Genomic DNA, 16,325 nt, shown 5'->3' on the forward strand with positions numbered 1-16,325 from the left:
CAGGTCCATGCCCAAATCAATAAACAGACAAAACTGAGCTGAGAAATGCACACTCACCCCAAGAAATCAAGATGCGTTACTCCCAATGTTCTTTTGTCCTGTGAATCTGTTTCAAGTCCTTGACAACATCTATGGAACAGGGAGTGAGCATGTCACTGGCAGCCCAAGCAGGAAGTATGGGTGCTCCCATTCTTGGACAAAGATTGACAGGAGGCAGGATTAGCTGAAGTTGTGCAACTGGGTAGAGAGGCAGGTTCAGCATAAAAAGTCCTGCTGGAGTGTGCAGTGGAGTGGATGGTGGTCAGACCAGGACCATGGAGGCCAGTGTCCTGCTCTTCCTCACTATCCTTGTGGGCTTCTTACTGCTCCTGGTCAAGGGACACCCAAAAGCCCATGGCCGCCTACCACCAGGACCACGTCCACTGCCCCTCTTGGGAAACCTTCTACAGTTGGACAGAAGAGGCCTCCTCAACTCCTTCATGCTGGTGAGACATACACAGTGTCTGTGCCCTATGGGTCTAGCCCTGTGTTTGCTCCTGGAGATCACTCAGCAGGACCAACAAGGGAGTCCTTTCAAGCTGTAGGTTCAGGAAGGAAGTTGCTGAGTGAAAAGTGAGGTCTGGTGCTTCTTTTCCAGAAGAGAGAAAGATGTCAGAGCAATCAATAGATAAATTTGCCTTCTGCCAGCACAAGGGATAATCCTGCCAGGTTCTGGAGCCGAGGGGAGGAGAGGCAGGTCAGGAGGTGTGGTAGGGAGGGAGTGCTTATCAGTTATAAAACCAAGGACCATCCTTGCAGCTGACCCTTATGTTATCTTTACCAGTCTTCACAAGGAAGATTTTTGTGTCACTTACCACTTTTCTGTTAATAACCAGTTAACATACTTTGCTGTAGGATGTTCTGTATGTCCCTAGGGAGCCCGTTCTTGAGTTCCTCGTGGCTTTACCCAGCAGGTCCGCATAGAGGATGATTAGGACCACAGGCCTGAGTGCAGGTGTCTGATATGATCTGCACTTGGCTGTGCTGGGGGATGGTCTGTATGTCAAGTTGCTCTGATTGGCCAATAAATAAAACCTGATTGGCCGTGGCTAGGAAGGAAGTTTAGGCAGGACTAACAGAGAGGAGAAATAAAAGAACAGGAAGGCAGGAGTCAGCCTGCAGCAGCCGCCAGGACGATGAAGATGGAAAGTACCGGTAAGCCACGAGCCACGTGGCAAGGTATAGATTTATAGAAATGGACTAATTTAAGATATAAGATCAGTTAGCAAGAAGCCTGCCATGGCCATACAGTTTGAAAGCAATATAAGTCTCTGTATTTACTTGGTTGGGTCTGAGCGGCTGTGGGACTGGCAGGTGACAAAGATTTGTCCTGAGTGTGGGCCAGGCAGGAAAACTCTAGCTACAATACTTGGTCCCACTTCCCATTTAGAGAGCTGATTTAATGGCAACAATTGCAACTTCCTGCTACCCCTTGATTGTTAACAGATCACCCATCTGTACCATTGGTGTAGTCATTTGTTTTTATCTAGCTTCTGAGGCAAGGTCATCCTACTTTTCCCGGGTTAATCTCAAATTCATGATCCTCCTTCAAGTTTTATACAACATCTTTAATCTGATCTGTGTATCGATAGTTCACTGTTGCTTAAGTTTCGAAGTTGTGACCTGGCCCGAAAACATAAGTATGTCAATATCAAATTTGTGTAGAGGTTTTCCTTAGCATTGTCCCCTAAACTACACTGGACACTGACTGTTTTTATAGCCTTTCATTTCTATTAGCTGCATTGCAGTCTAGAGTGAGATAAAGTTTGTGAGAGGATGAGGTGGGTTATGTGCAAACACTGCACCATTCTCTTCAAGGGCTTTCAGCACTTGAGGGTTGTGACATTCCTGGGATCAATTCCCTGTAGATGCCCAGATGGTTGCATTGTCAGGTATTTTCCAACTGTGTGTGCTGTAGTCATGACTCACATTCAGGTCCACCGCCAGGTGACTATCACTTTCCCTTCCCATGTTACCCAGTGGGTGAGTCAGAGCCATCCTCTGGATGTTGTCAGAATGCATTGGGCAGGTTGACTCTGGGTCACAGAAAGCATGGTTCAGCTGGCCAGACTGGAGGGTGTGGGCATGGAGTTACATGCATAGCTACCTCCATAACTGTATATATTTTTTTAGAGACAGAATTTTATGTAACTGAGGCTGGCTTCCAAATGGATGTGTAGCAAAGAATGAATAGTGATTCTCTGGCTTCTACCTCCATGTTTCTTGATTATAAACATGTGTTGCCCTTCATTCCCACTCTACAGTACTGCTGTACTGATCAGGAAGCCCAATCAATCAGTGCAGACCCTGACTATGTGTAGAACTAAGCCTTCTATCTTAGGCTCACAGAAGGGGAAGGGTGGCCATATGAGAAGTTTCTATTTTCCATTCTGTATGTGTTTTCAAAGTGTAACAACATCATCTTCACTGACTAACCACAGCCCTCATGCCCTTATACTTGGCAGTTTCGAGAAAAATATGGAGATGTGTTCACAGTGCACCTGGGACCGAGGCCTGTAGTCATGCTGTGTGGGACAGAGGCCATAAGGGAGGCTCTGGTGGACCAAGCTGAGGCTTTCTCTGGCCGGGGCACAGTTGCTGTGGTTGAGCCATTTCTACAGGGATATGGTGAGATATGGGACAGTGTGGCATGGAGGATGTGGTCCAGGAAGGTGGAATCTGAGCTGTGTGAAAGGACTCAGGTTCTCCGACCTTCCAGTGTAACCTACCCATACATCCCCTACTTTCTTAGGTATGGCCTTTTCCAATGGGGAACGCTGGAAGGTCCTTAGGCGATTCTCTGTGGCCACCATGAAGGACTTTGGGATGGGGAAGTGGAATGTGGAGGAGCGGATAAAGGAGGAGGCCCAATGTCTCGTGGAGGAGCTGCAGAAATTCCAGGGTGAGTCTCTGAGAATGGGCATAAAGGAAGATGGTGATACAGGGACCTGAGTGCACAGTCATGGAAAGAGAAACAGACAGTTGAGGGTAGATAACAAGGCAAACAGACTAACACACACACACACACACACACACAGAGTATGGGGAGGATAAGATATGGACAGAGGTGGAAAGAGAGAGAAATACAAGGGCAGGGAAGAAATGTGTTCAAAGTAACTCAGAAACACGTACTGACCATATTTGTCATATTTTTAGAAAATCAGTCTGTGAATTAATTTTGTTTGTCAGTTGTGTATGACTGGTTCACACTTGTCCTCTCAGAATTCAGAAAGTGAGGCAAGATGCTCAGGAGTTCAAGGCTGGTCCCATCTATATTTCGAGGCTCTCTTTTTGGTAGGACTGTGGCTGAGTGAAGGTTGCTTCCAGCACCACATACATGGGGTACGGTCCTACACGTTTATAATCCCAGCACTCTAGGGATGGAGGCAGGAGGCTGAGATTTCCAAGGCCATCTTCTGCTACATATGGAGTTCAAGGCCACTTTGACTTAGCCTTGTCATGGTCACCCAACATGTTCTTATCAAAGACAAACACAGACCCTAGGTAACTGAGAGGGAAGGGGGCAGGAGGAACTGCAGACATGTTCTAAGCAGGGAACTGTGTTTTCTTCCTTGTACTTGTGCTGGTGAGCAGCAGTGAGCACAGAGGCTGATGGGAGTTTGACTCTGGGTGAACTCAGAGGCACTTCTGGGGACTTGAGGGGTCTTTACATTAAGGGTGTATTGGTGACATGACTGTTGTTTGCACTTCCATTTCTGTACACGGGACATTTGCCGTCTCTATTCACCTTTCTCAGGAGATCTGAGAGGTCAGTGCAGAGGCTGGAGGGAAGAAAGGTGCAGAGGCTGGGAAGAATGACTGGAGAAAGCAGTCAGAGATGGAGGGACCCAGAGGAAGAGAAGTGAGCGCTCAGGCTGAGAGTGAAGGTGATGAGCCCCAGGGAAGGATCTACATAGCTGTCTGGAGGACCAGGCTCCAGGCAGCTTCAGACTCAAATGGAAATCCACAGTGTCAGCACACTGGACTTTTTTTTATCTGGGGGGGTTAGCAAAAAAGACTCTCACACCAATTTTTTGGAGACAGGGTTTCTCTATGTAGCTTTGGAGCCTGTCCTGGATCTCACTCTGTAGCCCAGGCTGGCCTTGAACTCAGAGATCCACCTGCCTCTGCCTCACCAGTGCTGGGACTAAAGGGGTGCGCCCCCACTGCCTGGTCTCATACACATTCTTGATGGTTTCCTTTCCTCCCCCTTCTGCTCCTCCTCCTCCTTCTCTTCTTCTTCCTCCTCCTCCTTCTCTTCTTCCTCCTCCTCCTTCCTCTCCTCTTCCTCTTCCTTCTCCTCTTCCTCTTCCACCTGCTCCTCCTCCTCCTCTTCTTAATCTTTTCCTCCTCTTCCACCTCCTCCTCCCCTTCCTTATCCTTCTCCTCCTCTTCATCTTCTCCTCCTCCTTCTCCTCCTCCTCATGCTCCTCCTTCTCTACCTTCTCCTCCTCCTGCTCCTTTTCCTCCTCCTGCTCCTCGTTCTTCTACTTCTTTTTGCCTCTACAGCTTATATTCCCCAACAAAGTCTTTTAAGCCATAGAAGCTTCACAATCTGGTTACATTCAAATTTTTAAGTGAATAATTATAATGAATATAGGTTAAAAACATGTTTTCAACTCCCTTACATGATTAAAAACAGAGTTAACATAATAACCCACATACATTGTAACATCTAAGCAACTTGTTACAGATTAATAGAATATGAGAAAACAAGGACCATTTGTTCTCATCCAACTCTTTTGTTGACAGGCTGCATATTGCTGTTACAAAGAAATTATCAACCACTTTATTATCTATTCTGAAAGGTAATCTTATAAGGAATTTAAAAAAGTTGCAAACAGAAACTTTCATACATAAAAACCAGTCAATCAGGTGAACTTTGAATCCTCAGGGTACATACTCATTTATCAATAGTTTCTATAACATAAAATTGAGGTCAGGAGTGGGTGAAAGGAATTAATCATCACCTTTGATCACCAACCAGACCTAGCATGGAAAGTACTTCAGCAAACAACAGTCAGGCTGCTCTGTATTTTTGACCCTATCCTAATGAATCTATAACTCAGCTGTGTGTCCTTGTGAACTTCAGATTGTTTTCTGCGGTTCTTTGTCTTAAAGCTATTCTTGGAGCATATGGTCTAACCAAAATTATTTTGAAGCTTTGTTTGAACTAATGGTGCAAACAGACAACTGTGACAGCATCTTTCAGCATTAAGAGAATTAGAGCCTGCCTGGGTCCTGGGGACTCAATCGTTTCCCTTAATCATTATCCTGAACTGTGATCTAAAGCAGCTCCTCGGGTGAAACTGATAGGCATTAGCTGTAAAACTCATAGGCCCTAACTGTGTAACATTTCCTTGTATTTACTTTTATTCATCAAAACTCTGTATAAACTATCATTATTATCATCAACTTGGCAGTACAATTTAGGTAGGAATCATTTTCATGACAATCCACAGATAAAATTGCCCATGAGAATGGTTCCCATGAAATAAACACACTGCACCACAGGCAGGGATGTCTCCCCCCATCCATTAACACCATGTGAGATCCCAGAGGAAGATGGCCATAGAAACATGTAAAGGCAGAGCAGAATCAAAAGACATTCTGGGGTACTGGGTCTTGTGGCCTTGCCAAACTGAGATTGACCCATCAGAGAGTTTCCTCCTGGTGGGCTGACACCTTGGACTCCAATTGCCACCTGTTGCTCCTCTGACACAGCCACCAGCAGATCTACATGGGATCAGAGACCAAAGTCAATCCAGCCCAGGGTGAGGGGCAATGGTGGCTCAATATTGTTGGATGAACAACAGCCCTCTAACCACCAGGGTCCATGACAGAACCTGACATACAAAGGTGGCAGGGAGGAGGTGCTGATGGCTTTTGGAACACCACAGAGCCCAGAAGTCAGAGAAGGGATGGCAGATTGGCATGCAGAGTGCAGGGCCTGTAAATTCACACAGGCATTCCCTGAATCCTTCTCTGCACCATTCCAGCCAGTGGGAGTTAGCTATCAGCTCAGAGTCAGAATGTTGTCCTGAGAGGAGGTGTAGGTTGGAGGCTGAATATATACACTCTTCTCTCCACCCTAGTATCCGAGTCCCAACCATAGTTAGCGGAGTTGCCTTAGTGAAGGTAGCCTCCCTTTTTGTGTATATGAATAGTATCCCATTTTCTGTGCAGTACTGAGGGAAGTTGAATAAAAGGATGCATGCAATTCTAAGTGAAGGGCCTAGACTCATATGTGCATCATATGTGCAAATGTGGTAGCCACTGTTGTTGTACTTTGATTAGTGAGTGGTGGGGGCAGCCTCACAGGATAGGGATGAAGCCAAGTATTCCATGGTTTTTTTATCCACTGCCTCTTGTCCTGCATCCTCATTCTCCAGGAGCCCCCATGGACCCCACCTTCCTCTTCCAGAGCATCACAGCCAACATCATCTGCTCCATTGTCTTTGGAGAGCGCTTTGACTACAAAGACCACCAGTTCCTGCACCTCCTGGACCTGATCTATCAGACCTTCTTGCTCTACAGCTCATTCTCCAGCCAGGTCAGTGGTGGGATAAGAGGAGCATTCAGGACAGAGGGTAGAGGAGGCTGCTCTGTGGGTGAAGAAGTGAGTGTCTTAGGGCAGGAAGAAAAGCAGAGACAACATGGAGTGGCGAGGAGTTTGAGAGCAGGACAAAGAGAAGGATGGGGAGCAGGGCAGAGACCTGAATGTAGAAATACAGAGCCATACACACATGCAGAAAATGGTGATGTTGGTGATGCAGCTGTAGCTCAGAGGGCAGAGGACTTGGTTTTCATGCCTGAGGCCCAGGCTGTATATCCTGGGTGTCGTGGTACAGAACTCATGCAATTCCTGCATGTGAAGGCAGGGGGATGAGAAATTCAGGGTGATCTTTAGCTGCATATTGAGTTTAAGGCCAGTCTGGCATGCCTGAGACCTTGTGTCCATAAAGCCAAACTCCCAGATTAAAAGAAACAATGACAATTCAGCACAGAGTATTGGGAGAGAGAGCAGAGGAGAGGAAAAGGGAGACAGAGAGAAGGGAAAGGTTTATTGCAGCCTAGGAGAACCTGCTCCAAGGCTGGACACAGTGTTTGCAAGGAATCCATGGAGGTGTGAAGCGATCATTTTTTTTTTTTATCTGAGGGATTTTTAAGGATTGGTGGAAAAACTGATACACATGTTAAAGGTTACTTTCTTTTTCTCTCATGTTTTAGCTTTCTTTCTTTGTTACAGATAGCTATATATACCAACATAAATCCTTCAGGCAAAATAAAAGGTACATTTGAAGGTCACATTTCACTTGATAAGAAACAGATTCCTCCCTACAACAACACACTTGTAATAAATGTTAGCTTTCTAATTGGTGTGGTTGTAATCTGCAGCTGCAGTGTAAAGAAAGAACTGGTCATTGTTATCTAGTTAGAGAGATAGACTTATCAAAGATTTTAGAACAGTTATAAACCTAAATTATTGAGGAGTCTAAGAAAAATAAGAAATAATCAACTATCCCATATTTCTGAGTGTAATAAACATTTTTTTTTTTATTCTGAAGAGTGCGCCAGATCTTGTTAGAGATGGTTGTGAGCCACCATGTGGTTGCTGGGAATTGAACTCAGGACCTCTGGAAGAGCAGTCAGTGCTCTTAACCGCTGAGCCATCTCTCCAGCCCTAAACATTTTAAACTAACATTTTGTGATTGGGAGGAATGTCAGGCTTTCATGAATTCTCTGTACTAAATGCTTTGGTTGGAACTCAGGTTTTTCTCGAATCTCTTAATATAATCCTACTTGATATTTTCCAAGTCACAGTGACATTAAATGCGTTTTAATTCTCAAAATATATTATTTTCAGTCCTGCTTGTAACTGTAGACCTAAAAAAGGAAACTTGTAACTCTTTTTCAACTGTGGAATTTTAGGACTCAACATAAAAACAGTTAGTTGGCTGAACTTTGAGTTTTGAGGTGTAGGCCTGTATCATACAACTGAGGTTAGGAATTTGTGCAGAGAGTTAATCACTGGCCTATGTTATCAGCCAGACTTAACAAGAGAGACTGGCATAGTTATTAGGTTGCTATGTACCTGTAACCTTGGTTCAACAAATCAAACAGCTGCTATTTTGTCCTTGAGAATTAGACTGCTTTCCCTGGGAAATGTCTATCTTAAAACCCATTAGCAAGGCAAATGGTCTAATTTGAAGTTACTTTGAAGCCTAAAACCAGCTGATAGTATACAGCTGTCTTAGTAGCTGGAAATACAACAGTTTTCCTTTGTCAGCCTGAGCTATGGTATAAAACAGGTCCTAAGTATATGACAGTCCTCATGGAACAATAGACCTAGTTATGAAAAATATCCTAGTATTATTTCTATTCACCAAAATTATACAGCTCAAGAAGAAAGCATCTTCCTGACAATCCACAGATATAAATGTGCCCAGTAGGGGCAATATATTCATGAGATGAGCATATTACAATATAGGCAGTGGATGACTCACAGCACCATATACACAGCAGCAGCAAGCATGCAGGGACACAACAGAAGCAAAATACATTATGGAGTCTGTTTTCTTTCAAGCCTTGCTTGAGTGAGACAATCCCATCAGAGAATTGAACTTCTGATGGGCTGTCATCTTGAATATTAATTGCTATCTGCTATTGCTCTGGCATATCTATAGACTACCAGCAAAGGTTAGAGACAGATTTAGAGTTAACGTTCAAAAGGATACACATATGAGGTGTGTGTGTGTGTGTGTGTGTGTGTGTTTGTGTGTGTGTGTGTGTGTTTGTGTGTGTGTTGCATGTTTCCTCATGGAAACTGGGGACCTAGAAGCATATTGGTTTGAATGAGATTGGCCCACGTAGACTAGTGTATTTGCATGCTTGAGTGACGATGAGCTGTTTGGAAGGATTAGGATCTGGGTCCTCGTTGGAGGAAATGTGTTGCTTGAGGTGAACATTGAGGTTTCCAAATCCTATCCAAGACCCAGTGTTCCCTCTAGTTCTGCCTGTCTGCCTGTATATCATGATATCAGCTCTCAGGCACATGCCTGTCTGCATGCTGCCATGTTTGCTGCCATGATGATAATGGACTAACCTTCTGAAATGGTAGACAAGCCCTCAAAAATACCTTTTTTTAAAGAAATACCTTGTTGTGATGTCTCTTCATAGCAATAGAAGAGTGACTAAGTTAGAGCACTGTCCATTTCCTGAGACCTGCTAGCTCCAGGTGACCTCCTGGGTCCTTCTTTCTTGCAGGTGTTTGAGCTCTTCTCTGGCTTCCTGAAGTACTTCCCTGGTGTCCACAAGCAAATCTTCAAAAACATGCAGGGAGTCCTCGACTACATTGGTCAGAGTGTGGAGAAGCACAGGGAAACCTTGGACCCCAGCAATCCAAGGGACTTCATTGATGCCTACCTTCTACGCATGGAGAAGGTAAGTCCTGCATGAATGAGAGAAGTGATGGGTGAGAGTGAAGGCTGGGGATGTGAGCAGAGGAAAGGGGGGCAGAGAATGGAGGAGAGATAGGAAATGGAGTGGAGAAGATGCAGAAGAATCTAGAAATTGAAGACTAGAGAAGGGGAGGAGAAAATGAAATAGGGAGAAAGAAGGCTGTGGAAGAAACACAGAGCAAGGGACAAAAAGCAGAAAAGACCTCAGAGAAAGAGAGAGCCTGGGAGACAAAACTTGATAAACTACCAGAGAGCAAAGTCGAGAGAGAAGGAGACAGAACAAACAGAGCAAGTGACATTATCGAGGAATGAGAACTGTCATGTGGTCCACATAGTGTGAGACAGAAGGACAGTTCCCAGGATGTGTGAGCATCTCCCTGTAAGGACCCAGTCATCCCTGACCCTCCTTTCTCTCTCCCATCTGGAACCAGGAGAAGTCGAACCAACACACGGAGTTCCATCACCAGAACCTCATGATCTCTGTGCTGTCTCTCTTCTTTGCTGGCACTGAGACCACCAGCACCACGCTCCGCTATGGCTTCCTGCTCATGCTCAAATACCCCCATGTTGCAGGTGAGCCACAGGCTGCCAGTTGGGGGATCTTCTAGCACTCTTTTGGCTGTGGAGATTTGTGTGGATGAGAGATACAGGGGACTCTTACATCAGGAGCTCTGAAGGCTTTGATCTACTTCTAAACTAGGGCACTGTTGTGGGTGAATGAACACTCAGCTGGCCCATTTTCTGCTATCACTTAAGGGCTTTTCCATCCATCCATCCATCCATCCATCCATCCATCCATCCATCCATCCATCCATCCATCCAACTATCTACCCATCCACCCATCCTTCCTCCCTCCTTCCCTTTTGTCTTTACTTCCATCCATTCACTCATCTTCCTGTCCACCCACCTATTCACCCATCCATCTAATATCCACCCATCCATTTATCCTTTTTTCTATCCATCCAGCTGCATACCTATTCATGCCTGTCACTGAATCATTCATTTATTCATATACAAATCTTTTCATTCCTTAAACCTTCCAACTAGCCTTTCCTCCATGTATCTTTTTAATGTCTCATTTATCTGTTATTTAATTATCATTCAATACACCTACTTATGGTGATATATTGTGTACTCTAATAAACTTATCTGGGGATCACAGGACAGAGCCAGCCATTAGATTAGACATAGAGGCCAGAGAGTGTTGGCACACACACTTAATCCTATCACTTGGGAGGCAGAGATCTGTCTGGATCTCTGTGGGTTCAAGGCCACACAGGGAGAAGAGTCAGGCAGTGGTGGCACACACCTTTAATCCCAGCGCTTGAGATCTCATGCCTTTGCTTGGAAAGCACACAGGCCTTTAATCCCAGGAAGTGACATGGCTGGGTGGAGAATGGTATATAAGGCATAAGGAGACAGGAACTAAGCAGCAGTTCAACTGAGACCCTCAGGGATAAGGACTCAGGCTTTCAGTCTGAGGATTTGTCAAAACAGGATCAGCTGAGGAGTTGACAAGGTGAGGTTGACTGTGGCTTGTTTTGTTTCTATGATCTTTCAGCTTTCATCCCAATATCTGGTTCTGTTTTTTTTTATTTTAATTAATAAGACCATTTAGCAATTCATGTTAGACCTACATGTTTATTCCTATATTTACTCGTTCATTCATTCATTCACTCACTCACATATTCCTTTGTTGAGTCTACATTTGCTTGATTATTGTCTGGTTGTGTGCATTGATTTATTTATGTAGGTACCATTTATTGATTCATTAATTGTTTAATATAACAAGTAAAAGAAGAATACATATATCCAGGTTTTAGTTTGTTCATTTCATTTGCTCAGCAGCCTTTACTTCTATTAACTGACTTATTCATTGCTTTGTTGACTTTCACACTCACATTCTAAAAATAAAAAAGTGATTTGCTCTTACTGTGAGTATGCATGAAGCAGCTCATGTGCAGATGTAGAAGGACAACTCTATGTAGCTCGGCCTCTCCTACACCTTCACATGGGTTCTGTATATCAAAATCAGTCTGTCAGGATGCAAGTCAAGTGCACTTACTGGTTGAGCCATTTTATCTGCCAATGTGTTCACTCATGTATTCATATTTTGTATTCAATTATACATAGATTAATTTACTTCCTTTTATTTCTGAGGATATAGCTGCAGATTCTTAGCCTGGATTTTTAAATTTATTTTACTAATGTACATTGTTGTTTTCCTGCATATATATCTGTGTGATGGTGTTGGAATCCCTGGACCTGAAGTCACAGACAGTGTGAGTCAACCTGTGGGTGCTAGTAATTGAACCTGGAACCTCTGCAAGAGTAGTAGTCAGTACTATTAACCACTGAGTCATTTCTCCAGCCCACTGGATTTTTAAACATAAATTCCATGCAAAGATGTCTGTCTGTCTGTCACTCTTGGGGTGTTTGTATATTTGTGTGTGTATGTATGATTGATATACAGAAGTACAAATTATAACATTATGTTTCAAATGGAGAAAATTCTTACCATCTCCTTCTCCAGTCATCACTCCAGATGGATAGATTAAAAATATCCCTTTGCTGTAGGTTTTCAGTTTTCTATTTACAAGCAAGGTTGAAGCTTTTGAGAGAAACTCTACTATAGATCTAAGTGTGGCTGGAGAGACAGGTGCCTGAGAGAAGCACTGGTGTGCATGTCCAAGAGTGCACCGTGTCTTTCCCAGCAGAGTCTCCTTGCTCTGCATTTTTCCTAGGCTATTAGCTGGCAGAAAAGAGGGTCACTGTGCATTGCCTCCAGGAAAGGAGGGAGGGCACTGTCTGTTGTCTCCCTTTTCTGTGCAGAGAAAGTCCAAAAGGAGATCGACCAGGTGATTGGCTCACACCGCCTACCAACCCTTGATGACCGCACCAAAATGCCTTACACTGAGGCTGTCATCTATGAGATTCAGAGATTTTCAGATATCGCCCCGATTGGTGTACCACACAAAGTCACCAAAGACACTTTGTTCCGAGAGTACCTGCTCCCAAAGGTGAGACCAGCTGCTATTCCACATCTCTATTCCATGTCCATCCTCCACTCTCCTCATCACCAACCTCAGCCTGTTTGTGGTTTCCTATATTTTGTGTTTCTTAGGGACTGACTGTCTGAAGCTGGGAGTCAGGGTATGCTAATATCTTTGTGTCTCATAATGTCTCCTAGAATACTGAAGTGTACCCCATCCTGAGTGCAGCTCTCCATGACCCACAGTACTTTGAACAACCAGACACCTTCAACCCTGACCACTTCCTGGATGCCAATGGGGCTCTGAAGAAAAATGAAGCTTTTATGCCCTTCTCTATAGGTGAGAACCACTTGTGCTTCCTTTCCCAGACACTAGAGGGCAGGCTCATCCTCCAGGACACAGACAGGTCTAGGTCCCTGATTACTGATTTATTCCAGCTGCTTTGCCTGCACCATTTCATTCACCCTGGCTACAGTTCCATAAGAGGACTCTTGAACTAAAGGAACATTCTGGCCTTCAGGACTTTGGGGAATTATTTAAAAGCCTCTAAACCTGAGCAAATGCATTTTCTTAAGAAACAACAGCAAGAACAACTGACGTCTTCTATGAACACTGCCATGAACTAACTGTGTAGGGTCTTGATGGCCAGGGAGGCATTGAGTTTAGCTGTGAGCACTGGGGAGATAGGGCATGTCTTGATATGTTTGCCTATGTGTGCAGTAAATACTCTTACTTGGTAAATTGTAAGAGAAATCTAAATTACTACAGCAAAAAAAAAAAAAATCCTATCCATGATGGATAATATCCTGAACCAGAGAAAGTTCAGGGTTACAGCACTCTTAAGTGTCAGCCCAGGTTGTCTATAGACAATGGGGAGCTCAGCTTGAATGTTGCCAGCTCTGCTTTTGCCTTACTTGGCTATGCTGGGGTAGTTGGCAGGCTGGGGTTGGTCAACTGCTATGAGAGACTGAGACGTCTTCATTGGAAGATACAATCTCAAGTTGTTGATTAGTTTGGTTGCCTATTGTGTTTGGTTGGTTTGTTACATACAGAAGCTGCCTCCAGCCAAATTTAATTCAGTTTTATGGACTCTACAGGATGTAAACATGGAAAATTTGTGTTCAGGTTTTTGTCTTTTGGAGAAAGGAGCATTCTAGAAACAATTCCTTAGCCTTTTGTTGTGCCTTCCACCATGTCCTCATGATAGGAATGGAACCCAGGGCTGTGTCTGTGTTAAACATATTGTTTTCAAAAAAGCCCCTACCTCTAGCCTTTTGGTGCATTCTAGAAGATGTTCCCCTGCTATTCCTCCTCTCTATTTTCATTCTCTCACTGAGGGATTTCAGACAAATGTTTTTCACTGAGCCATGTCTCAGCTAAAAATTGTCTAGTGTTGAATGTCCAAGTGATGTTGGCTAGGAAGTTTAGAAAAAGCAAGCCGAAGAGAATTGATTATAAGACATATAGTGATGGTCTGTACAGACACAGGTTCAGGGAGCCTGCTCTGGGATGCAAGCAAGCAAGCAAGCTAGAGAGTGAGCAAACAAGCAAGCCAAAAGGATATTAGAACCAAAGAGACATGAATGGTGTCTGAATCTCCTGCTCCAGGCATGGGGACATTTTGTGAGAGTGAGATCAACCTTTAAATGCTGCTCTGGAAAAATCTGGGTCATAAAATGAGTTCTACGAGAACTGTCTCAGAGAGATAGATACTCCATGAATTTCTAAGCTCATGTTACTTAAGTTCAGGAAAAGGGACACTCAAGGGGATAGAATGCTTTCCCTAGACACCCCTACACAGGCACATTTTCCCAACAACTGGAGGGCACAGAGTTTTCTGGGAAATCCCTCCTCCACCTGGAGGCCTGAGGTGGTCAGGTGCAGATTAAGAATCTCTGAGGTACAGGGCAGGAGGTGGAGCCTCTGCCTGGGCTTTCAGGGTCCCATTGCTATGTGGTACTCCATGACCACGTGACAAATCAACAAGGCTCCTTATGTCTCTGAGAATCCTGTGGGTGCCATAGGCCCTTTTCATGTGCCCCTGCCCATTCTCAACTGTGTGAACAACTGTGTTCAGGAACTTGTTGAAGTTCCATTGATCACAAGCAGGAGAAACAAAGGAGTCAGAGAGAAAGAGAGAAAGGTGTAGGAGAGGATGAGTGACAGAGGGGACAGAGAAAGGGGAGAGACAGAGAGGCCATGCTCTGTAGTCTATCAACTTCCTGCTTCAGTCAATGTACTCAGGAGCCAAGTGCTGTACTTTCAGGCATGTGCCTTCATATCTGGCTCATATAGGACCCTTAATACCATCCAGTTGTTATCTAAGAGTCTTTGTAAACAGTACCATCACCCTCAGGGCAGTGCTATGCGATGGGTACCAATCCCTCACATGAGAAAGGAGGGAATACTAAAGATGTTGCATTAATCATATGTACACATACACACTTTTTTTCTAATCTAAGTGCATTTGTACAGTTCTGGAACAAAGGACTCTGATAATCCATTCTTACAGTTCTGGAACAAAGGACTCTGATAATCCAACAAAAGCTGGAAATCTGTCAGAAGTGACCATGAGACACCCACCAACAGTCTGTCCTGAATTTTATGATTAATTTATTGTGTATATGTTTGCATGCATATACATGTGTCCTATAGTGTGTGTGTGTGTGTGTTTATGTCAAAGGACAGACTTTGGGTGTTGGTTCTCTCTTTCTAGCATGTGGGTTTAGGAGATTGAACTCATGTCTTCAGAGCTGATAGCAGGCTTCTTTCCGTGCTAAGAAGTTGCACCAATTCTTTAAGGTTTTGGGAATCTCTTAGCATTTTTAAATTGCAGGTTGAGGGTCAAACTCATTTTTATTCTTTGCAATGGGTCGAGTTGTCTGGGTGTAAGGATGAGAAAGTTTGAAGGTTGTATACTGTCCTGGCATTCACATGGCTCATCCTCTGTGCCCACAGGAAAGCGCATTTGTCTTGGTGAAGGCATTGCCCGCAGTGAGTTGTTCCTTTTCTTCACTACCATTCTCCAGAACTTCTCTGTGTCCAGTCCCGTGGCTCCTGAGGACATTGACATCAGTCCCAAGGAGACTGGCTTCGGCAAAGTGCCCCCAATATACCAGATCTGCTTCTTGGCCCGCTAAATGGGCTGAGGTGGCCAGGTGTCCTCACTCCTGTTGAGAATGGCCTCATCTTTCTGCCTCTGAGAGACCTGCTGGAGTCCAGGCCCTGGGTCACTGCTCACTTCCTTCCTCCTTCCTGCACCTTCAGCAAAGCTGGAGGTGTGTTTTTCTGCCCTGTGATTGGCACTGGAGAAATCAATCAGGTGCCTTTCTTGATATGTGAACAGAGAGACTTCAGGAGGCCACATCTCATAGTGAATCACTCCCAACAGCCACAGTCTCCATGGTCTACGGTGATGGCCTCTGTATATGGTCTGAATTCTGTCTCTATAGACTTGCCTAATATGTATGGTTCATGTAAACAAAATCACATAGTGTGTGATCTTTGGTGTCTGGTGTCTTTTACTTCACACAATATTATCTATGTTCCTGTGCTTTGCAGGCCACAGTCACAAACCTTCATGGACTTTTCTCATGATCTTTTCAGCCAAAAGCATAATTACCTTCTTTCCTGTGTTCTGCCAACAGAAGGTGTGGTCCTGATTTTGGGTGGGTCTTCCTGGTACTAAGAATTTGATAAGAAATCTCTCAGAGCATGCCCAGCAGCTTGGGTTTTAGTTGATGCCAGATGCAGTCAAGTAAACACTCAAGAGCAGCCAGCACAATCCCCAGTCCACTGACCACCTGGTGACTTTTACATTCCACGTCTTGGT

The 16,325-nt window shown here is 44.4% G+C and overlaps 1 protein-coding gene across 1 annotated transcript; it reads left to right on the forward strand.

Moving 5' to 3' along the window:
• The first annotated feature begins 252 nt into the window (after positions 1-252).
• Positions 253-15,994, forward strand: LOC102926334 (cytochrome P450 2B1-like). Its single transcript, XM_016006546.3, has 9 exons — positions 253-485; positions 2,505-2,667; positions 2,792-2,941; positions 6,432-6,592; positions 9,307-9,483; positions 9,932-10,073; positions 12,333-12,520; positions 12,691-12,832; positions 15,452-15,994. The coding sequence occupies exons 1-9, from the start codon at positions 315-317 to the stop codon at positions 15,631-15,633; spliced, it is 1,476 nt and encodes a 491-aa protein (XP_015862032.3). The 5' UTR covers positions 253-314; the 3' UTR covers positions 15,634-15,994.
• Positions 15,995-16,325: the final 331 nt, after the last annotated feature.

This window comes from Peromyscus maniculatus, chromosome 1 (assembly GCF_049852395.1).
Source record: "Peromyscus maniculatus bairdii isolate BWxNUB_F1_BW_parent chromosome 1, HU_Pman_BW_mat_3.1, whole genome shotgun sequence".
Lineage (NCBI taxonomy): Eukaryota > Metazoa > Chordata > Mammalia > Rodentia > Cricetidae > Peromyscus > Peromyscus maniculatus.